Raw genomic sequence first — 22,768 nt, forward strand, 5'->3', positions numbered from 1 at the left:
TTTTTCCAATAAATCCAGAGGGTCTCAGCCCCAAACTCCCATTTTCCCTGCAAAAATACTTATTTTGCACTGAAAGTATGGATTTTTCCCCCAAGAATTCCAATTTTCCCTGCAAAAATACTAATTTTTCCACTGAAAGTATTGATTTTGCCCCCAAAATTCCCATTTCCCCTGCAAAATTACTAGTTTTTCCACTGAGAGTATTGATTTTGCCCCCAAAATTCCCATTTTCCCTGCAAAAATACAGATTTTCCCACTGAAAGTATGGATTTTTTCCCAAAACTCCCATTTCCATGCAAAAATACAGATTTCCCACTGAAAGTTTGGATTTTGCCACCGAAATTCCCGTTTTCCCTGCAAAAATACTGATTTTCCCACTGAATCTATGGACTTTTTTCCCCCAAAATTCCTATTTTCCCTGCAAAAATACTGATTTTTCCACTGAAAGTATGGGGGTTTTTTCCCAAAATTCCTATTTTCCATGCAAAAACATCGATTTCCCACTGAAACGATGGATTTTTCCCCTCTAATGTTTTTGATTTCTTTTCTGTAAATCCGTTAAAATCTGGGCGCTCTCACCTCTGGGTTTGGAGGGCACCGAGGGGGCGGGGCTTTCAAAGCCACGCCCATTTAAAAAACGACGCCCATTTATTAGCATGACCACGTCCCCCATACCGCACAAGCCGCATTTAGGCCACGCCCCCTTCCGACCAAGCCCCATGCGTCGCCACGCCCCCTGCGGCAGCGCGCGGGAGGGGGCGTGGCCAGGGCAGCGCGCGCCGGCCCCACCCCCGCGCCCCCCTTCAGGTACCGGGATGGGAATGGAGGGGGTGGGGGGGGAGAGAACTCCAAAATTGGGGAATTTTAACCCAGAATGGGGCCGGATGGAGGAGGGGAGATGGATCCAGAAAAAGAAGGGATTAGGCCCCAAAAATCGGGAGTTTGGTCCCAAAAAAGGGTGGGGTTGGCACCTGGAAAAATGAATTTTGTCACCAAAAAAGGGGTGAGGTGACCCCAAAGTGGGAATTTTCCTTCCAAAAATGCGAATTTTCCTTGGAAATATGTGAATTTTTCCCTCGAAAAACGTGACTTTTCCCTTGAAAAATGTAGATTTTCCTTCCAAAAATGCGAATTTTCCGGGGAAAATGTGAATTTTCTCTCGAAATATGCGAATTTTCCTACATAAAAACTGAATTTTCCCTGGAAAAATGTGAATTTTCCCTTGAAAATGTCTCTTTTCCCACCGACTCCGCTGATTTCCTCCCGCAAGCGCCGTGATGGTGACATCATCACCGCCCTGCTGATGTCACAGCCTCCCCACTGACATCATAGCGGTGCCGGGGGCGTGGCCAGGGGCGTGGGGGGCGGAGCTTTCAGACAGCAGCCCCGAGCCCCCCTCCCCCTCCAGCTCCCGGCCCCCCCCAGCCGGACTCCAGCCCCTCTGCAGTGCAGTTTCCTGGGCACCCTGCAGGGGGTGCCGATGCCTGTGTGACCCCTGTGTGACCCCGTGACCCCTGCGTGACCCAATGACCCCTGTATGACCCCGTGACCCCTGTCTGACCCCGTCTCTCCCCTTGCAGCGCAGTTCCCTGGGCATCCTGCAGGGGGTGCTGACCCCTGTGTGACCCTGTGACCCCAGTGTGACCCCTGTGTGACCCTGTGACCTCTATGTGACCCCTGTGTGACCCCCTGACCCCTGTGTGACCCTGTGACCCCTGTGTGACCCCTGGGTGGTGGGGCAGGGCGGGGTCCAGGGCACCGCCGCCAACGGTGCTCTGATGGGCACCTGCGTGAGTCTCCTGGGGCACCTGGGGAACCTGGGGACACAGCTGGGCACATCTGGGGTTACCTGGGGACACATGTGGGCACACCTGGGGTCACACTTGGGGGCACATGGGGGCACCTGGGCACACACCTGGGCACACCTGGGGACACACCTGGGCACACCTGGGGACACCTGGGGGCACCTGGGGGCACACCTGGGTGGTGGGGCAGGGTGGGGTCCTGGGCACCGCCACCATCGGGGCGCTGATGGGCACCTGCGTGAGTCACCTGGGCACAGCTGGGAACACCTGGGAGCACCTGGGCACACTTGGGGACACCTGGGATACACCTGGGGGCACCTGGGTACACCTGGGGCACACCTGGGCACATACCTGGGGCACCTGGGCACACCTGGGGTCACACCTGGGGCACCTGGGCACACCTGGGATACACCTGGGGGCACCTGGGTACACCTGGGGCACACCTGGGCACACACCTGGGGCACCTGGGCACACCTGGGGTCACACCTGGGCACACCTGGAACACACCTGGGGTTTGGGGCAGGGTGGGGTCCTGGGCACCACCGCCATCGGGGCACTGATGGGCACCTGCGTGAGTCACCTGGGCACACCTGGGGGCATCTGGGCACACCTGGGGGCACCTGGGCACACCTGGGGCACCTGGGCGCACCTGGGCACACATCTGGGGGCACACCTGGGTTTGGGGTCATGTTCTGGGTGCTCTGTGGGGGTGAGATCAGAGGTCTGAGAGGACAGAGGGGTCAGAGGTCATCAGGGTCAGAGGACAGTGATCGGTGGGGTCAGAGGTCAGTGGGGTCAATGGGCAATGGGGTCAGCAGGGTCAGAGGTCAGGGGTCACCATCCCCCCCCGCAGATGCTGTTGACCGCCGTGTTCCTGAGCGCTGTGGCCACCAACAGGCTGGACCCCGGTGAGCGGGGGAGGGGATGGGCGGGGCAGCCCCGCCCTGTGGGCATGTCCGCGCTGACCCCGCCCCCGTGACGTCACGCAGGGGGCAGGGCGCTGTCACTGCTGTCGGGGGCGCTGGGCCTCGAGGCCAGTCACCTGTCCGGCCCCTCCCCCGGCAGGTGTACCTGAGCCCCGGTTGGGTGGAGCTGCCGGGGCGTGGCAGGTGGGGCCAGCTGAACATGGGGCGTGGCTATGGGGCATGGCTTCTGGCACTGCTGGGGGCGGGGGTCACCCCGAGGTCATGGTGGGGTCACAGGGGCTGGGGTCACCCCAAGGTCATTGAGGGGTCACAGAGGGGTCATGGGGGTGGGGTCACCCTGGGGTCATGGGGGGGGGTCACAGGGGCTGGGGTCACCCTGGGGTGGTGGGGTGGGGCTGTGGGCGTGGCCTGACTCCTGCCCCACCCTCAGGGAACCTGTGGCCATGCCCCCCGGAGACAGGGCAAGGGGCGGGGCCAGAGCCAGAAGAAGGTGGGGCCGGCGCCTCCTTCGGGGCCCTGCTGGGGCTGAGCCTCCCCTCGGCCTCAGGTGAGACCCCGAATTCGGGCTGGGGGGGCCCCAAAATGGGGGTGGGGCCCCCAAAAGTGGGGATCCCAAATTCTGGGTGGGGGGACCCCAAAGTGGGGATGGGGGGACCCAAATTCGGGGTGGGGTGGCCCCAAAATCGAGGTGGGGCCCCCAAAATTGGGGATCCCAAATTCGGGGTGGGGGGGACCCCAAAGTGGGGATGGGGGACCCAAATTCAGGATGGGGGATCCCAAAGTGGGGAGGGGGTGGCCCAAAATTGGGGGACCCCAAAATGGGGAAGGGGAACTTTGGGGTTCAGGATGATTTTGGGGTTCAGGGAGATTTTGGGGTGCCCCCAGGGGTGCTGTGAGGGATTTTGGGGTTAGGGATGATTTGGGGGTGTCTCCCAGGGGTGCTGTGAGGGATTTTGGGGTTCAGGATGATTTGGGGGTGTCTCCCAGGGGGATTTTGGAGTTCAGGGAGATTTTGGGGTGCCCCCAGGGGTGCTGTGAGGGATTTTGGGGTTCAGGAGATTTTGGGGTGCCCCCAGGGGTTCTGTGGGGGTTTTTGGGGTTCAGGATGATTTGGGGGTGTCTCCCAGGGGTGCTGTGAGGGATTTTGGGGTTCAGGATGATTTGGGGGTGTCTCCCAGGGGGATTTTGGAGTTCAGGGAGATTTTGGGGTGCCCCCAGGGGTGCTGTGAGGGATTTTGGGGTTCAGGAGATTTTGGGGTGCCCCCAGGGGTTCTGTGGGGGTTTTTGGGGTTCAGGATGATTTTGGGGTGCCCCCAGGGGTGCTGTGGGGGTTTTTGGGGTCAGGATGATTTGGGGGTGTCTCCCAGGGGGATTTTGGGGTTCATGGATATTGGGGTGCCCCTAGGGGTGCTGTGGGGGTTTTTGGGGTTCAGGAGATTTTGGGGTGCCCCCAGGGGTGCTGTGAGGGTTTTTGGGGTTCAGGATGATTTGGGGGTGTCTCCCAGGGGGATTTTGGGGTTCAGGAGATTTTGGGGTGCCCGCAGGGGTGCTGTGGGGGTGCAGCCACTGCGCTGAGCTCAGGGACATCGCTCGCTCGGTCCTGGCCGGGAGCCTCGGGGCCGCCACGGCCACGGCCCTGGGCTGTATCCGACCCCCAAAATCTGGGGGGGACCCCAAAACCGTGGGGAGGACCCCAAAATCTGGCGGAGACTGTAAAACATGGGAGGGACCCCAAAACGTGGGAGGATTTTGGGGTGCTGGGTGGGATTTTGGGGGGATTTTGGGGGGATTTGGAGGATTTTGGGGTGCTGGGTGGGATTTCAGGGGGATTTTGGGGGAGATTTTGGGGTATTTTAAGGGATTTTAGGGCGTTGTGGAGGATTTTGGGTTATTTTAAGGGATTTTGGGGTGCTGGCTGGGATTTTGGGGGATTTTTGAGGGATTTTGGGGGATATTGGGGTGCTGGGTGGATTTTGGAGTATTTTGTAGAATTTTGGGGGGATTTTTGAGGGATTTGGAGGATTTTGGGGGGATTTTTTACAATTTTTATGGGGATTTTGGGGTGCTGGGCGGGGTTTTTGGAGTGCTGGGTCGGATTTTGGGGGATTTTTAAGGGATTTTGGGGTGCTGGGAGGGGTTTTGGGGTGCTGGGTGGGATTTTGGGGGATTTTAAGGGATTTTGGGGTGCTGGGTGGGATTTTGGGGGTATTTTGGGAGATTTGGTAGAATTTTTTGGGGGGATTTTGGGGGGTTTTGAGGGGATTTTGGGGTGCTGAGAGGAATTTTGGGGGAATTTGGGGGAAATTTGGGGGATTTTGGGGAAATTTTGGGGATTTTGGGGGATTTTGTAAAACTTCTGGGGGGAATTTTGGAGGCATTTTGTAGAATTTTTGGGGGGATTTTGTAGAATTTTTGGGGGGAATTTTGGGGGGATTTTGTAGAATTTTTGTGGGAATTTTTGTGGGAATTTTGGGGAGATTTTGGGGGAATTTTGGGGATTTTTGGGGCTTTTCCTTGACGGCCAGACCTGAGCGCGGCGCTGCTGCTGGGTGCCGGCGTGGAGGGGCAGCTGCTGTGGGACAAGTGAGTGTCACCCGTGTCACCTGAGTCCCCGTGTCCCGGGCAGTGTCCCCACGCTGTCCCCACGCTGTCCCCGTGTCCCGGGCCGTGTCCCCACGCTGTCCCCACGCTTTCCCCGCTGTCCCCGCAGGTTCGGTGCCGCCCTGGGCGGGGTCCCGGGCAGTGTCCCCATGTCCCAGGCAGTGTCCCGGGCAGTGTTCCCATGTCCCGGTGCTGTCCCCATGTCCCGGGCAGTGTCCCTACGCTGTCCCCACGTTGTCCCCATGCTGTCCCCGCTGTCCCCGCAGGTTCGGAGCCGCCCTGGGCGGGGTCCCGGGCAGTGTTCCCATGTCCCCACGTTGTCCCCACGCTGTCCCCGTGTCCCGGGCAGTGTCCCCACGTTGTCCCCACGCTGTCCCCGCAGGTTCGGAGCCGCCCTGGGCGGTTCTCGGTTCTCGATGCCGCCGCCTGGCCCGGAGCCGCGCGCTGCCGCTGCCGCGTGTGAGTGACACCAATGTCCCCAAATGCCCCCAATGTCCCCAATGTCCCCATATCCCCAATGTCCATAAATGTCCCCAAATGTCCCCATGTCCCCAATGTCCCCAAATGTCCCCATGTACCCAATGTCCCCTCAGGCGCTGTCCCGGGGCCGGCTCTGGCTGCTGGTGGCCACGGTGACAACGGCGGCTCTGGGGGTGCTGCTGGGCTCGCTGGACCTGCTGGCCCCGGTGCTGTCCCTGTGCGTGTCCCCTCCCGGTGACCTCCAGGTGACCTCACGCCCCTCAGGCTGTGCCTGACCTCCTACCTGGGGCTGAATTTGGCCTGCGCCCTGCAGGGGCTGCTGCCCACGCCCGGCTGGAGCCCGCACTGCCCGCTGTACCACTGGTCAGTGAGTGACCCCTGAGTGACCCCTGTGACCCCTGAGTGACCCCTGACCTCCCAGTGTCCCAGTGTCCCTGACTGTCACTGTCCCTGTGTCACTGCCCCAGCCCACGCCCGGCTGGAGCCCGTGCTGCCCGCTCTATCACTGGTCAGTGAGTGACCCCTGAGTGACCCTGAGTGACCCCTGAGTGACCCTGAGCGACCCCGAGTGACCACTGAGTGACCCCTTAGTGACCAATGAGTGACCCCTTAGTGACCAATGAGTGACCACTGACCAATGAGTGACCCGAGTGACCCCTGAGTGATCCTGAGTGACCCCAAGTGACAAATGAATGACCCTGAGTGACCCCCGAGTGACCCCCTGAGTGACCCCCTGAGTGACCACTGAGTGACCACTGAGTGACCACTGAGTAACCCTGAGTGACCCTGAGTGACCCCCGAGTGACCCCCTGAGTGACCACTGAGTGGTCATTTAGAGCAACAAAATTTTCTTAGAGTGAAAACCAAAGTGATAAGGGGAAAAAAAACCAAAAAGTGAGAACAAAAATTATGCCTGTAAAGCACTGGTATTGCTTGTTGTAAGGTTTGTACTCTACTGTCACTGCTTCTCATCTGAGCAGCCAAAACCTGGTGGTAGATCCTGGCAAGTAAGAGGACAATTGACAGATCAGGTGTTTCTTTAATAAAACTAAATAATAGTTTATTTTAAAGAACATTTATTTTAAAGAAAGAGAATGTTACACTTAACAGATAAAGAGAATAAAACAATGAAGAGAGAGACCTCTGGTCCCAAACACAAGCCCTCAGAACTAAGCACCCATCCCAAAGTCCCCTCTGCCAAGGCCATGCAGCCACACCTTGCTCCTCACATCAGCTCTGCAGTTCTCCTGCAACTCCCTGACCTTGTCACAGACCTCAGGACAATCCCAGCTGTTCTCCTCCCTTTGGCCAGGGAGCAGTGAAGTCGGGTGTCCTGCTGTGTGCTCTGAACTCTGAACAAGGGGAGATGGACAGGCCCCCCAGTGCACAGGAGCTCAGTGAACTCTCAGCTCTGCCCAGCAGCACCACAGGAGCCAGCAGCAGAGCAGTGGGGAAAGCTGACATTTTGTTCTGTGAGGGCACTACTCCTGTTTCTGCCTCAAAATAGAAAGGGATGTGAAGTTTTAATAAAGGTCAGCTTCCAGAACAGCAGCAGTTCCCAGAGAGGGTGGCTAACACAGGGGCTGGGTAGCAGGGCAGGGGAAGTGGCACAGGGAGGGAGCTGGAATGGAGCTCAGCTGGGCTGGGAGACCAGAGAAAGCAAACAGGGAAAAGGGCAAACAGGGCTACTGCAACTCTTAAAACTCTTCCTGTCTCAGCAAACTCTGCTGTTCTCCTCTCCCATTATGTGCCCAGTGGCTCCCAGTATCCAGGGATATTGCACTGCTGACCACTCTTCACTCCTCCCCTGCTACCACCCACCCATGCCCAGAGAAGCTGCTGTGTCAAAACCAGAGGGAGAGCTACAGAATTCCTCCTTGGCAGTCCCACTGAAAAGTCTGGGAATCACTGCTCCAGATAAGTTGAATTTAGTTTCTCACAAGAGTTTACTGCCAACTCATCCTCTGTCAACTTGGCTGCACTGGTACCTGCCATGGCAGCAGCCTTACAGAGCCTGCTGATTTCCCAGGCCATTCTGCTGCTTCCATGGAAAAACCCAGGGCTTGTACTGGGATGGAACCCAAGCACTGCACACAGGGCTAACAAACCTGACAAATGTGTGTGGGGTTGCGTTTTTTAAAAAATGTGTTTAATGTGGACTTCTCTCTCCTTTAATCTGACAGGCAGTTAAATCTCTTCCTACACTTCACAAAGCCTGTCTTGCTGTCACTGCTCCACTCCTGAATTCCAGACAAGAGCACTGAACCTATCTCATGTACATCAGTTAAACCCATCAGGGAGACCTGACTAAAAAACTATTAAGAGTTTGAACAGTGTACTATGTACAAAAAACTCCTCATCTCTTCTACTTTTTTCTCACTTCTGTGCCTAGTTGGAAAAAATATTCCCACCTCACACTTAAAATAGTTAGAGACAATTAAAATGTCCACCAATTATTTTGCTATTCTAATTTCCACCTTAGTTATTATTATTTCACAGCTTTATCAGCATTACTTTTTAAAAGACAAACCTGTAAATTATACATTTGTAAAAACCACCCTTTAGAGCAACTTGTTTAGTTTCAAGTTCTTGCCTAATGAAAGCAGCAATGCAAATACAGAGTTTTATTGGTGTTCACTGCAGAATGCATTTCATATCCCAGGCCTGATGAAGTCAAGCACACTTGCACTTTATTGGCATCTTCTAGTGGAAAAGTGCATTAGAAACTTCATATGGAGATCAACATAAACTCTTTAATAGATATTTATTCACAAAAACAGGATGCAATACTGTGATTTTAAAATACCCTGAAACAACACTATAGGATAGAAGCATTTGAAACCTTCAGAACTACTGGCCCACAGCAAATACTCCAGTATTACTTTGGAAACCAATTAATCTTATGGATAGCTTCTGAATAATTCTGTCATGTTACTCTTTGTGGTGTGTTTGTGAAATCAGGAACATTTTACTACAAAGTTGTAATGGGTGAGGTACTTGGGACTGGCTTTTACCTTATACAGGGAACACAAGTGCATCAAAGCTGTAATGAAACAATTTCCTGTACCTGAGGCTAGAGCAGAAAGTGCCAGTGCAAAGATCCCCTGCCTGAAGCCCAACCGTGACAGGCAAACACATCCAAAATGCAGCTACTGCCTCTCTATTCACACCTGCTGCAAAATGCCCAGGAGTGCTGAAGCTGCAGAACAATAACCTGGTTGGCAAAAAGGTATAAAACCACAAAATACTGCACTCACCAAAGCAATGCCTTGAGTCTCTTCATGTGTAACTCTTACAATATTTGGCACACTGGTATTAATGAAAAAATATCCAGAACCTTGTTGGAGGAGAAGTTCTGCCTGCAAAACCAGAAAAGCATCCTGAATTAAGATTGTATCTTTCCAGTAAAGCTGTCTCCTCACACACCCCCTGTAATGTGTGATGTTTTCCTCCCTGCAGCTGGAAAGCAGCAGAGTAACTCCTCACCTGGATGTCAGGGTGGTTGTAGATGGAGAGCCCAGTGGGGCTCACTTTCACATCTTCCACAAGCATCACTTCAATGGTGGCAAGCCCTGGGAGCACAGCCTCGTGCTGCAAGAACAATGTTAGCAGTTACAGAAAGAGGCACAACACTGCCAGAGTCCTGTGTGTGCAGAGAGGATGTTTAAAGCAGGCAACCAAAGCTCAGAGCACAGGCTGAGGGATGAGATGCCCACAAGATCCAGAGGGCTCAGTCAGTCAGCACAGGGAAGGGCATCCTCAGGGCTGCTCTGTTCTGCACCCCTGGCCAAGGCAGAGGACAAGGGCCCAGCACTGCAGGATCAGTGAATGATGTCTGACAAGCACAAACAGGGTATTAACTCTGAGCCACGGGCCCAAGTCATACAGAATGATAAGGAAAATGCACAAAGTGTTCTAGCTCTAACTCATCTTTTCATGCTTCTTAGCAGGCCACCAAAAGAAATTCTTCCTTCAGTGTAAGTACATGAATACTGGACCAAATGCAGCTTTAATCACTCACTCATAACAACATCAGCTCAGAAAAGGAAAAAGATTTCTAGAGGAAGTCAGTACTCTGTACCCATTTCACCTCATTAGTAGAATTATTTCCTTGATGTAGAAAGGATGTGATCTTTCCCTAATGACATAATAGGGTGTTCCACTTAAGCATGGAACAGCAGTCAAAACATCTTAATATCCCATCTACTAGATTTCTCTTTGCGTTTTTGGCTGCAAGAAAGGAGAATGGGCAGGTTTGAAAGCAGAACAGAGCAGCCCATTGCTGATGTACTTGAAAAATGCACCCAGGTCACCTCATTAAAAAAAACCAACTCATTCATGAGCCCACAAAGTGCAGCAGGACTGGCATCTACAGAGCCCTCCTAAATTTAAACACAGAGAATAGAACTTAAGAATATGCCAGTGTTCTCCGAACTCAAGGCAAAGTTTAGAGCAGCCTCTTTACTAATTATTTCTAAAAGTAAGAAAGAATATATAATACTGGTTTAACAAAGCAGAGCACAGTGAACTACAAAATTATTGTAGAACATCAAGTATCCATATTACAGCTCAATTTCTAAGAGAGAGAAAAAAAAAAAAAAAAAGAAACACAACCAAATATCTCAAATAACTTCAGCAGCAAAGTAACTGTGTCTCTGTGGTACTTCTCATTAAGCCATAGTCAAATTCTTCAGGGGAAACACATCTGCACCATGCTTTCCCAACATGAGAAGAGTGGAAACCTCACAGAAAAGTCAAGAACCAAGTGGCAAAAAAGATCACCTCTCAAAGAATTTACTAAGCAGATGCCACACCTGGGCCAAGCTGAGAAGAACCTGGCCCACAGAGTATTTCACATTACTGGTGCCATCTGCTACCTGCTTTGAGTTAAACCCTGTAACCTCTCATTGCATATTTAACTTTTTGCCTCAAGTATGTTTTCAAGGTACTGCATATAGTTCAAATCCACTTAAATCCTGCTAACAAGATTAAACAGACATTCCAGTTAGGAAGCAGAATATTTTAAGAGTCAGTTATTGCACATGCCAGGTTATTCCACAGGCTGAAACCTGCCCTTATGTTCAGTTTACAAAAGTGACATAAACAGAAAACTGCCAGCTGTTTACACCTGCCCTCTTTGTTCATCATCATTACCTTTTACTGTTTTTCTTCCCTAGCTAGGTATTTCAGGGAGTGGCTAATGTCTTGTAAAATGAGAGCCTGGGCTTATGGCTGGCATCAGGAAAAAAAAAGAGAGCATCAGTCAGAGCCCAGACTAACATATGGTCCATATGAGGAATCATTCAGCTTTTGCTTTGCTCATGCAGAACTTTCCCACCCAGCTCTGCAGGGGCAATAATCCATTTGCTTTCCCCAGTGACAGCTGCATGAAGCACATGGCTGCTTTAGTGAAGGACAAGCAGCAGGGATTCACCAATTCATAAAAAAACCCTACATTGAAACAAAACCAACTGAAACTCTTCGCTGTAATGCCCTTGCTCAGATGGTTAAAAAACTCCCAAGGACTTGGACAAATTTGATTTGGATAGCAGCACCTAGTGCAGAGGAAAGCAGGAAAACCATGAACCAGTATCAAACCTCTGCAGAAGTAACCAGACTGCACCAGGGAGCTGCCTGATTTGTACAGTACTGTGTGTGGAGGAAATAAAGCCACCAGAACACTGGGCATTGACCACAGGGAAATGGCAAATTCCCCCAGGTACTGTTACCAGTATGTGGGCTCTGGCTGCCTTCAGGTGGGGCTGCTGGAATCCAGTGGCAGTGGCAGAGATGGCAGCAGTTCCAAACTCACGGTCAACTACCACAGTTTGTAAGCCTAGAATGCAACAAAGATGAGAAATACATTCAGCTCCTCTAGGCTCATTCTCATCAGACAAGAACTTTCTCTCTCAAGACAGGTTCTAGACATTGGACTTGGTTCCTTTTTTCTCCTCTCTTTAATAGCACACACTAAAAAATGTACATTGATGTTAAACTGAAGTATGACTGCAGATTACAGTAATTTCTTTAATCAAGATGAGACACTGACAAACAGATTTAATCTGGACCTTCAAATAAAGAAATGCTCATTTCAGCCCATTCATGCCCTGCATTTTCTTCTGACCATTGCCCTCCTCCTTCAGAGTCAGCTCCATTGGCAGCTCCGTCTCAATACAAGCAATGGCCTTATTTGTGGATTCCCACACAATACTAAGGGAGCTGAAGTTATCAAATTTCCTGCCTTGCTGGTCATAGGCAGCCAAATCCAGCACTGGATTGCAGTAACTGGAAACAGGAACCTGAAAAAGAAGGAATATTTTGAACTGAACCGATACAACCGGATTTTTTAATCATTAAAGAAAACATATGCTGAGTTCCATGAGGTTTGTTACAACATCAATGCATAAGGAATGTTTGTTAAAAGGAGCCATCAGTGCAAGGCATTCAGCTGTGCTCCAACAGCCCTGAGATTATCTCAGCTGGTCAGAGCATAGTGCTGCTTACACCAGGTAGGTTCAAGTCCTCTATGGGCCATTTAGAGTTGGACTCCATGATCCTTATGATCCCTTCCAACTCAGAGCATTCTGTGAATCTCTGAACTCTAAGGGGGTTTTACTGGAGCATGGGTTTGGGGTTTTTTTAGCCAGTGAATTACCTTAAAAAAAACAAATCCCCAAACCAACAACAACAAAATTGAACCACAGCTCAATGAAATTGTTTTTAAAATTCAAATAAATGATGACAAACACCGCTGTTTGTTAAAGCTCAAAATTCTGGTGTTGCTCTGGTGAAATGCATTAGCAACAGCAGTGCACCAAGGTAAGCTGACACATAATGGAGCCAGAAAAGCAGGTGAGCTCTGAGGTGGCTAACAATACACAAAAGTCTCCATCTCCTCTTGTTATTACATAGAAGCTCTTTAAAATGATTCATTTTAGGGAAGGAGGATGACTTTTACATTTGCCGGGGAATATTAACACAACAAAATGTGGCTTACTCAGCAGCCAACATGTGACAACACCCGTTAGCAAGAAAAACAGAATAGCAAAGTTCCTTATGCCTGATAATCTACACATATCTACTGTCCCTTTACTGCAGGACTCCCCCAGCCTGCTCTGTGCAGGAGCCCCCAAGGGCACAGTGTGGCCACAGCACCAGTTACTGCTCCTCTTGCAGCAGCTGCCATGTTTCACACATGGAGCTCCAAACACTGATTTTTCAGCTGTAAGAACACCTTCTTCTCCTGCCACTTCCCAGGCTTACCAGTTGCTTGCTCTGCTGGAGCAAAGGGCAGGAGAGAGGAAGCTGAGGGCTGCCATAAACAGGAATCAAAGCCAGCCGGGAAGGGAGAGCACAGATGAGCTTCACGGCAGTGGGCTCAACCACTGGGAAAGGGCTGGTGACTGTGGGGCTGCTCCCAACTGCATTAAGGTAATAACCTGAAAGCAGCAAATGAGGAAAGAGTTTAGTTCAGGCATGCTGTATTTCCACAGGTCTCAGTTACACTGTGATATCAGAATGAAAAGCAAAAATACAATGCTTGGGGATTTACAGCACTATTAAGACACAGGAAGATGTAAAAGAGGGAGCACATCTCAAGAACAATTCTTTATCGCTATGAAAGTACTGTTCCTGGGAACTCTTTCCTCGGTGTTCATGTTCATGACTATCAAATTTGATTCAAACAACAAATCTCATGTAACTGAGAAAGGAAACAGCAGGTATTCTTGCATAGTGAGAACAGACCAACCCAAAGGTGACATTTATAGTCACTTCAGTGTGTTTAAAAACATCTTTTATTTTACACTCCTTTTTTTAGCCTTCAGCAAAGTGAAGTGGATATAAAACCAGAGAAGGCTGAGGCAGCTCTGGTCGCCTGCCCCATCCCCCCATGCACTGGTGCTGGGCAGAGCCACGCAGGTGTGATGTGCTGGGGACAGCCAGCCTTGCACAGACCTGCACATCAACACCAAGGCCTGTTCCTTTGGAATCTGCACTGACAGGAACAGCTCCACTTTGCAAAGTGTCCACTGAGGAAATCAGTGGAACTTGGCAGCCCAACCAAAATGCTTAAGCCCTGCAGAATTGCAGAAGAATATTATATTGAAGCTAAAAGCTTCATGGGCTGAGGAGGGTGAGTAAAGCAGGAGAAATCACTTCTATATGTTGGAGAGAACAAAACCAAGAGGAAAATGAGCACAGACACGCTCACCAAGGCTGCACAGAGAGTAGAGCAGTCAATTCCTAGGGCTGCCATTTCTTAGAATAAACAGAATTACACTGGAAGGTACCACAGTTAAGAGGAGCAGGTCAGACAGAGGAGTCAGCCTGCTCAGTAACCTTCTGCTCTGATCCTATTCATGTACAATGAACCTGCACTTATTAGGATGTTCAATGCATCCCACAACATAAGGCTTCCACAACTTGCATTTATACTGCAATAAACCTGTCGGAATCTGTGGGTATTGGTGATTCCGAGATTGTAGAAAGTCTCTGTCTTTCTGCCCCGCTGCCAAAGCAGAAGCCATAATTCGTCTGTGCTGGTTTCAAGGTGGTTTATTCTGTTTATCTCTAACATGTTCTGCTGCCCTGCCGCAGGTCTGTCCTGCAGGGCAGCGTGTGGGGCTCTGCCCCTCAGTGGGATGGTACAAACATTATATACCAGAAACTACGTGTACTATATTTACAATAATGTGCCAATATCTATCATCTACGTTGAACAGTGTGTTCCCAGCCTAAACCAATAGAAAAATGCCAACACTACAGTGAAACATGGAGGGCATGAAGAAGGAGGAAAAGGACAAGACACACCCAATTTCCTCCATCTTGTCCCCTCTGAACCCCTAATCTAGAAACCTATAATTTTACTTTTGCACCCGTGTCACACTTAATTATTACTCTTATCAAACACTCAAAGCTTGTAATTCATCCTGTAAGATTGAAAACTCCTCTCCATGGACAGAGATCACAGACAGTGTCTCTCGGGGCTCTGTCCAGGGGGGTTCCTGACCCCTGCCAGGGTCCCAGACCTGCCAGGGCAGCCAGAGGGAAGCCCTGGATTCCCACATAAACCCATCATAAAACACTTTTAATGTAATGTTGTTGTCATGGTTTGACACAGGAAGAGAATTTTTTTTTAGAAGGAAGAGGTTCATCCAGTCAGGGGTCAGGTTTAGATATTGACACTTGGGGTGACCAATTGAAGGTGGACACGCCTCTGAGAACACAGAGGGGTTAAAAGCGGAATTCCCAGGAGGACTCGTCCTTCTTTGGTTCCGGTCATCGCATGATACAGACCTCCCCCCGCAGCCTGGGCTGGGTGGGGGAGGGGAGCCATGCGGCCTGCACAGGTAGGCCAGGAGGTAAAAGATCTGAACCGGCTGGGTCAGCTCCTGCAGATGGAAGGGTGGAGAAATCTGGGATGTCTCCGTTCTCCCCCAGAGTCTCTCTCTCTCCCAAGAGAGAAAAAAGAGACTCGGTGGTTTTATCAGCAGTTCGCCGCAGGGAAGGAGAAGAGCGGGAGGGCCGCAAGGTGCCCAGCCGGGCTGTGGGAGCTGGAGCCTGGGCAGCGAGCCATCCTTGGGAGTTGGGACTTTTAACCCTTCCTGAGAAATGAAGGCTTTATGAAATATTACTCCTCCTGAATTTGAAGAAAAGAGAGACAGCTTGAAACCTCAGATGTTTAGAGAAGAAGGTTGGGGGCAGATGATAGAGTGGCTTTTTGGCTGGACTCTGCTTGTTTACCATAGACTGAACCACTCTTTCTTTCAAGAGGGACTGCATTTTAGGGGGATGCATTGGTGAGCCAAGAGACCTTCTGCAGCAACTACCAGTTTTGGAGTGGACAGAGAGAGAGCTGAGGAGGGTGTGAGGATGCCCTCCATCTTCAGGAAGAAGAGAAGGCGATCTCTGTCTTTTGGACCCTCGGCCCCAGGGGAAAATGGGGGGGACTCTAGTCCCGAATTGTGATACTGGACTGTTGTTCCTGGTGGTCCTTGGCAAAGCATCCTTAAAGGGGCCCTATAAGCAGTCTCTGTCCATGCCCGGTGGTGAGAGCACTGTGACATGGAGAGGAGAGTGTCACACTGGCCTGTGTGTCTGGGCGGTGCCACGTGTGACATTGGAAACACAAAAGGTGGCAGTTGTGTTTCCTGGGGGTCTATGGTTGCAAGGGGGACTCCTCTCTTCCCCGATGGACTCAGTATTGATTATATTGAAGGGTGAAAACTTGATTAAGGATCCAAATGGGTCTCGCTGGGGTTTGGTGGAGTTGGGTGGAGGGAGGAGAAATGTTTTGGAAGGTTTTCATTTCGAATTTTGTGTGTTTTTATTTCCTTTCTTTCCCTTTTATAGTAGTAGCAGTAGTAGTAGTGTAATAAAGCTTTTTCCTTTCTTATTAAGTTTGGCCTGCTTTGCTCTGTTCTTGATCACATTTCACAGCATTTGATTGGTAAGTTGTATTTTCATGGGGCGCTGGCATTGTGCCAGCGTCAAACCATGACAGTTGTGAAATGCTCACTCTAAAATCTGCATCAAAATGCATAAACAACATACTTACCCAAGTTCTTTACTGGCTCATTATAAAAGCATCTAGCTATGTAACAGGCATATGGCACCATAAATCTGTCTGGAGCCAGTTCTCAGCACCTGATGGAGGGCAACAGCAGGCCCTTCTGGCACTCACCTGCTCTCCCAGGCTCCTGCACAGCACCCTAACCCAGTGCTGGTTGCTCTTTCGAGGTGGGGGAAGTTCAAGTAAAGAGGAGGCAATGCTTTCTGCATCCTCAGCAGCAACGTTCCTGAAGAACTTGGAAGGTTCTTGGACCCATGGCTTCGGTCCTCCTTCAAACAACATATCCTTAGAGGAACCCAAAGTCACTAAAACGACTGATGGTGGATCGATAGCCTGTAATCAATTAATTAATTGAAAATTAATCATCTATGTACACTGTTTGGTTGTGCTCTGCAAAATAAACCTCCTTCTGAATGGAACAGCTCTACTTGGATAAGGCTGTGATTTCTCCCATGCAGTGGTTTGTCAGCACACTTAGTGAAAAACAGAGCTGCACCAAAATCCACAAGGATTCTGTCCAGCTGGATTCAAAGGAAGCAACAGATCCAAAGACAAGTTTTAGCTGCATTTTAATCACATCTCTCTCATGAAGAATTACAGCAAAAGGGAGATCCCTAATATATTCTTCTGAGCACAGAGAGATAGTATTCTGCTATACTTTTAAAGAAGTATTTAAAATGGATGAAATTACATCAAATTGTACTTTCACTTGCCAGTGCTCTCTCCAGAACAATTCTGTGTATGTAGTTATTCTCCTACACAAGTTTTACTTCAAATCTGTCTAACAAATTCTGCACTGATGTGTATCCCTGGCACAGCCTGTGCAGTTCACCACCACAGCAGTGAACCCGACATTTAGTGCACAAAAACCTTTCCAGTTTGTGTTTCACAACGTCATATTACATTCATTATCAACACAAATCTGTAGTATTTGCACTAACATTTTTTCCATATTGAGGGAAAGCTATGGTGAAATACTCGGACTTCAGCCTGCAGTCAGTGCTAGGCTTCTGCAGATGAGGCAAGAAAATAAGAAAGCAGCCTCTTCTGTATTTCCATCTACTGACCCTGGACTCAGCTTCTTTCTTATTTTCTTCACTGAACCAGCCAGTGGTGGAATGTAAACCCACCCACCTCAGTTTTTCAAGCCTATTCCTTGCATAACCTGCTCCCTGTCATGTAAAGGTGCTTCAGTGCTGGATCCTGGATCTCTCCAGGAGCAGAGGAAGCAGACTCACTCTCAGCGGGAGATAAGTGGCGATGGTGATGCTGGCACTGAGGTGCACGTGCCCGTGGGTGTACACAACCACCAGCCTGGTGTACCCCTGAAATTCAGCCTTCAGTCTCACTCCACTGCAAAAATCAGCAGTTGGCTTAAGTCTTCCTGTCAGATAAATTAAAAATATACAAGAGCTTATTTGCAAAGAAATGTCCAGGCTTGTTCATCAAATTCAACACAGCTGTTTGAAGGCTACCTACCAAAAAGATGGAGAGAACTTTCTACAAAGATATGTAGGGACAGGACAAGGGAGAATGGCATCAAACTGAAAGAGAACAGGTTTAGATAGGATACTGGGAAAGAATTCTTGTCTGAGAGAGTGGTAGGGCTCTGGCACAGGGCGCCCAGAGAAGCTGTGGCTACCCCTGAATCCCTAAAAGTGCCCAAGGCCAGGCTGGACAAGGCTTGGAGCAGCCTGGGACAGGTGAAATGTGTCCTTGCCCATTGCAGAGGGTGGGGCTGGAAGAACTTTTAAGGTCTCTCCATCTCAAACCATTCTGCATAAAAAAGCAAATATATCCTCAAAATAAAACTACTTGGACCCCCTCCTCTCTGAGGTTGGCAGTTCTGTGGGGATACTGTACAGAACTATGAATCAGTGATTTAAGGGAAAAGGGTGACTTGGGAGAGGTGTGACCTGTCACCAGTTTAACTTCCAAACCAGGGAGGGAGTTAAAGCACCTTCAAGTGGGCTGAACACGCCAGGGTTCTCCAGCTCCACCCCCAGCTCCAGCTGTGAGCAGTCGCTCAGGGGGACCAGCTCGCCCCTGTCCACGCTGGTCCGGCCACTGATCCTCAGGGGCAGCTCCAGCACCTGCCCCACGTGTGCCTTCACCTGGCAGGAAGTGAACTCCATGGCGCTGGGCTCGCTCACGTACACCTGCAGGGAAGGAACAGGGACAGGCTGGGTCACTGCTCTGCTCCACGCCAGCCCAAGCCCACAGCAGCTTGGTGAGCTTCCCTTTTGCTGCTGCTCCTGTCATTCTCTCTTCTGCTTTACTGACTTTGAAGTGTGGACTGTTGTGTGCTATCACCAGGGGGTATCATCACCAGCTGGGAGAGGTTTAGCGTCCATTAAAGAATCTACCTCAGACCAGAGATTTCATAGCTATCACAGCTTTTATTTGCAGGATCTTAACTACTTAATCTTCTGTAACTGGCTTCAGGATACCAAACTATATGGGACAGAATTAAAGCTGTAATCTGTGTGGATTAACTACTCCTGAACTAATTACTACTAAAAACTTACTCACTGAGGTCAGTAAACAACTCTGAAGAGCTGTTCCACACAGAAAGCAGCTCCTAACACAGGAAAAAAAGCATTCAAAAATAACCTATTCAGATTGTGCAATACACTGCTTTGAAAGCTCACATGGTGAGAAGGTTTCTTTCTGTCTTCAGGCTTTGACTTATGTTTGAGGATAAGAAGTTTCAGCTGAAAAAATCTTCCTCCCTGTGTCTCCAACTGGTAACTGTTGCACTGCTAAAAAGCAGCATCTTAGGCTGTTCAGAGAATTATTTCAGAGCGAGTGTGTAAGCTAAATTCTGAACAGATTTTAATTAATGTCACACCCCTCCCTTTGGGGCCACCCGATGTACTGTTCCTGCATTCTCCTCACTCCAAACCACACACACTGACCACAATGACCTAAGAACAGGGGATGGTCTACAGAGACACCACAAAATCCCTCTTGGGAGCTATGTTTTTTATTGCCATTTTCTCCTAATTTTCCTAAAGTACATTTTTTTCTCGGCCAACTCAGGTATTTGCAGTCCGTCTGCAGCATGGTGCTCAGTTCAGTTACTTCTCCAGACAGAAATTTCCTTGCACATCCCGATAACAACTGTCACCCTTTGGTATCAAGGGAGAACACCCACCTATCACCCTACAGAATGAATTTTTAGTTTGGCTTGTCTGCCTAGATGGCCAGGCCAGGAGTTAATTACCATTTCCTTCTTGCACTTAAAACTTCCAACAGGGAAAAAGGCTTGCCAAGGAAATCAGGAAGGGGCAAAAATGGGAGTCAAGTTAATGCACTGGACAGTGCTGGATCCCCTAAAGCACAAAGTGAAACAAATCACTTAACCTGCCACAGGGCAGGAAGTGGAAGGGGATTGCCTATGGCATTCTCAGTGCCTTTGCTGTTTCCAAAAGCCACATTCAAGAACAATCACTGAACAATGAATCTCTTGCCTTCATTTCGCCATAAAGCAGCAAATTCCACACGTCGAACACCTGAATAATGCTGACCCCAGCATCGCTCCCCGTGCTCAGCACTCCTTTGACTGTCACTGTGGCTACTGCCTGGTTAGAAGAGGACCAGCTGAAGTTGCCACTTCCACCCTGAGCCTGAAATACAGAGGGGAAAATCTTTCAAATATTTAATCAAGTACATGGTTTTCACATTCCACAGCTTTGGCTATCTTGGGTGAAAACCAGGAATGCACTGAGAATAGGACATACAAATAAAATAACACCTCAGGACTTAATAAGCAATAGAGAGATGAGAAGATTTCTACCTGTCATTTTAATTTCAGCTTCTTTCATACACCAAAACAAATGTCAAAAGTTCCATCACAGTAAAACACGGGTGAACACTGGAGCCATTTTAAAATGTATATTTTTTCAATTTGTTTAACTTCCTCAGCATTTCCTTTAACCTTTTTCATAATTAAAAATGAACAAGGTGATAAATCTTCTCTAGAGAGACAGTGTGGAAAACAAACATCTAAATTATGCAGGAGCTTAGCTAGTAATTTTTACCAGGGAAAGAAAAAAAAGAAAATGAAGAGGAGGGTCATTTCCCTTCTTCCTTTCTTGGAGCACATGCACAATCTGATTACAGAAGGACACAGAAAAATAAACAGGCAGAGGTGTGTTACAGGACATGCATGGGATGTGGTGAGAAAGGCTGAAAGAATCCAAGGGCTCAGCATATTTGTAAAGGTGTTTCAGCTGAAACAGGGAGATGAGCAGAAAACATAAAACAGAAATACCCAATTCTTAATAACTATGAAGACTCAGGTCCCTGCCATAAACCCCAGATGCCTCACTACACTTTCTGTCTCTGACAGTCAGTATGCACTGAGGAGAGGAAGGGTAAAGCAGCTTCCCATGCAGCTTCACCATTAGCCAGAGCCTGGCAGGGAGCTCCACATTGCTACCTGGGAGCAGTGCCCTCCCCAGGAACCTCCAGGTGCCCACCTCGCACAGCTGCACTGCACCTCTCATGCGTGCGCCGAAGGAGGGCAACAGAAACCATCTCATTGGCACAAATATGAACAAAGCAACCCCCAACAAACCAGACAGCTGCCAAAGGAAAACCTGCCAGGCATTCTGGTACCATCTGGAGCGAGTTACTTCAGCTATAAACAGAATTTGGCTAGATCCAAAAATCCCTTTCAATTTATTTTCAGAAAAACTTTATTCACCCATTTGAAATAGCCTGACTGAAGCTATGCAGTGGGAGGCAAACTCTGATGGAGAGGCAGGAACAGTTGAGCTGTGTGTATGCTGTTGACCAGTTGTATTGTGGAATCTAGAGACCAGAAGAAAGGTCTCAGTTTCAGCAAAATTTAAATCTTGGGAGAAAAAGGTTTCTATGCTTTTATAGAAAAACATCAGAGTAAAGTAAGAACAGCGAGACAATTATTGCAGTACCATGAAGGAATGTTCTCTAGTGAAATACTTCATTATATATGCAAGATAAGGTGAGAACAGAACTGTGAAAGAGGTAGGAAACAAAACCCCATTTCCTTTCCTTTACTGGGAAAACTCCAGCAGAAGTATGAAGTACTGCAAATGCAGATTTAGTACTAAGAATTTTTACCACACTATGCTGGTGTGGTCAGGAATAGCATGAAGTAAACCAAACTAATCCCACAGAACAGACAAGTAGAGTTATGCAGGGCTTAACTCAGTGTAGCTGCCCTTAGACTTACACTGGAGAATGCAATTTAATCCTGTGAGATTGATTCTCTCCATGGAGTCACTGAATCAGTAAGGCTGTAAAAGACCTCTGAGATTATCAAGTCCACCACTGTCTTCAGGTCCCATACCCCATCATTTTTGAGCCCTTCAGGGATGGTGACTCCACCACTGCCCTGGGCAGCCTGTGCCATGGCTTGACAACTCTTCCTGTGAAAAAACTTTGTCTAATATCCAATCTAAACATGAGGATATTTCCTCTCATCCTATCCCTTGTTACCTGGGAGAAGAGCCTGGCACCAAGTGTCCTGCTGCCTATTTGCATATAGTTTAATTAACACAGATCCGACACTGAGCACTACTTTATGCCAAAAGGGAGAGGTAGGAGTTGTGCATCCAACACCTGAGTGCAGGGTCTGGGTATCACTGGCCTGGGATAAGAGTCTGGGCTGAGAAAGTACAACTTTCTTTTCCCTACTTAGACTGGAGATACTGGATACTGGCATACAAACCATTTGCTTCATGAAGCAAAAGGAATAACCGACAACTTGGGAGCAAAGACACACCTAGTAAACATTGAAATCATCCCTTCTGTAAATAAGCTGTGGCCTTTGCCTCCCTGGAACTTTGTATTAGGAGCACAAGGCGTGTGGCCAATGAGGAATACTGATGTACAAGGCTGGCAGAGTGCTGCTAATTTATCTTGTCATGCCCTTCTTTGTAGTCACTTCACACTCCCATTCGTATTTCCCATCCTTGCCAGCAAAGGGCAGCCTCTAATGATTGCTGTGGATCTTTGCATATAGGATGCTCCTGGAATTCCCAACCATTACAGGCATAGGTGCGTGGTGCATGCATGAGGGAGAGAGGAAGGGAAGACAAGAGGTAGAAGTCAGTGGGATTTTATGTTTGTTGGTTTCTTGGTGCTTTTTTAAAACTGTATACTAACTCCTGTAACTAATGTCCCATGAAGCTCCTCCAAGTTACATTTTGGATGCCACTGTGCCTGAAGCATCCACAGTCAGCCCTAGCTCAGTGGTGTCAGGCCTCAGTGTGCCTGCCCGAGTTACACACCCAGCAGCTGGGTACTTCTTTGGCATACCTGGATGGTGTACTGGTAGGCTCCTGCTTTTGGCTGACAAGGAAACATCAGAATGCTGGGTACAAGCAATATTG

At 49.1% G+C, this 22,768-nt stretch overlaps 1 protein-coding gene across 1 annotated transcript; it reads left to right on the plus strand.

Annotated features, from left to right (window-relative positions):
* Window positions 1-719: 719 nt before the first annotated feature.
* Window positions 720-16,212, plus strand: LOC121470250 (solute carrier family 12 member 7-like). The gene is made up of 7 exons (XM_072931978.1): window positions 720-807; window positions 2,659-2,713; window positions 3,162-3,278; window positions 4,276-4,374; window positions 5,257-5,314; window positions 5,715-5,791; window positions 7,996-16,212. Exons 2-7 carry the CDS (start codon window positions 2,659-2,661, stop codon window positions 8,001-8,003), a joined length of 414 nt encoding a protein of 137 aa, XP_072788079.1. The 5' UTR covers window positions 720-807; the 3' UTR covers window positions 8,004-16,212.
* Window positions 16,213-22,768: the final 6,556 nt, after the last annotated feature.

This window comes from Taeniopygia guttata, chromosome 7, assembly GCF_048771995.1.
Source record: "Taeniopygia guttata chromosome 7, bTaeGut7.mat, whole genome shotgun sequence".
NCBI lineage: Eukaryota > Metazoa > Chordata > Aves > Passeriformes > Estrildidae > Taeniopygia > Taeniopygia guttata.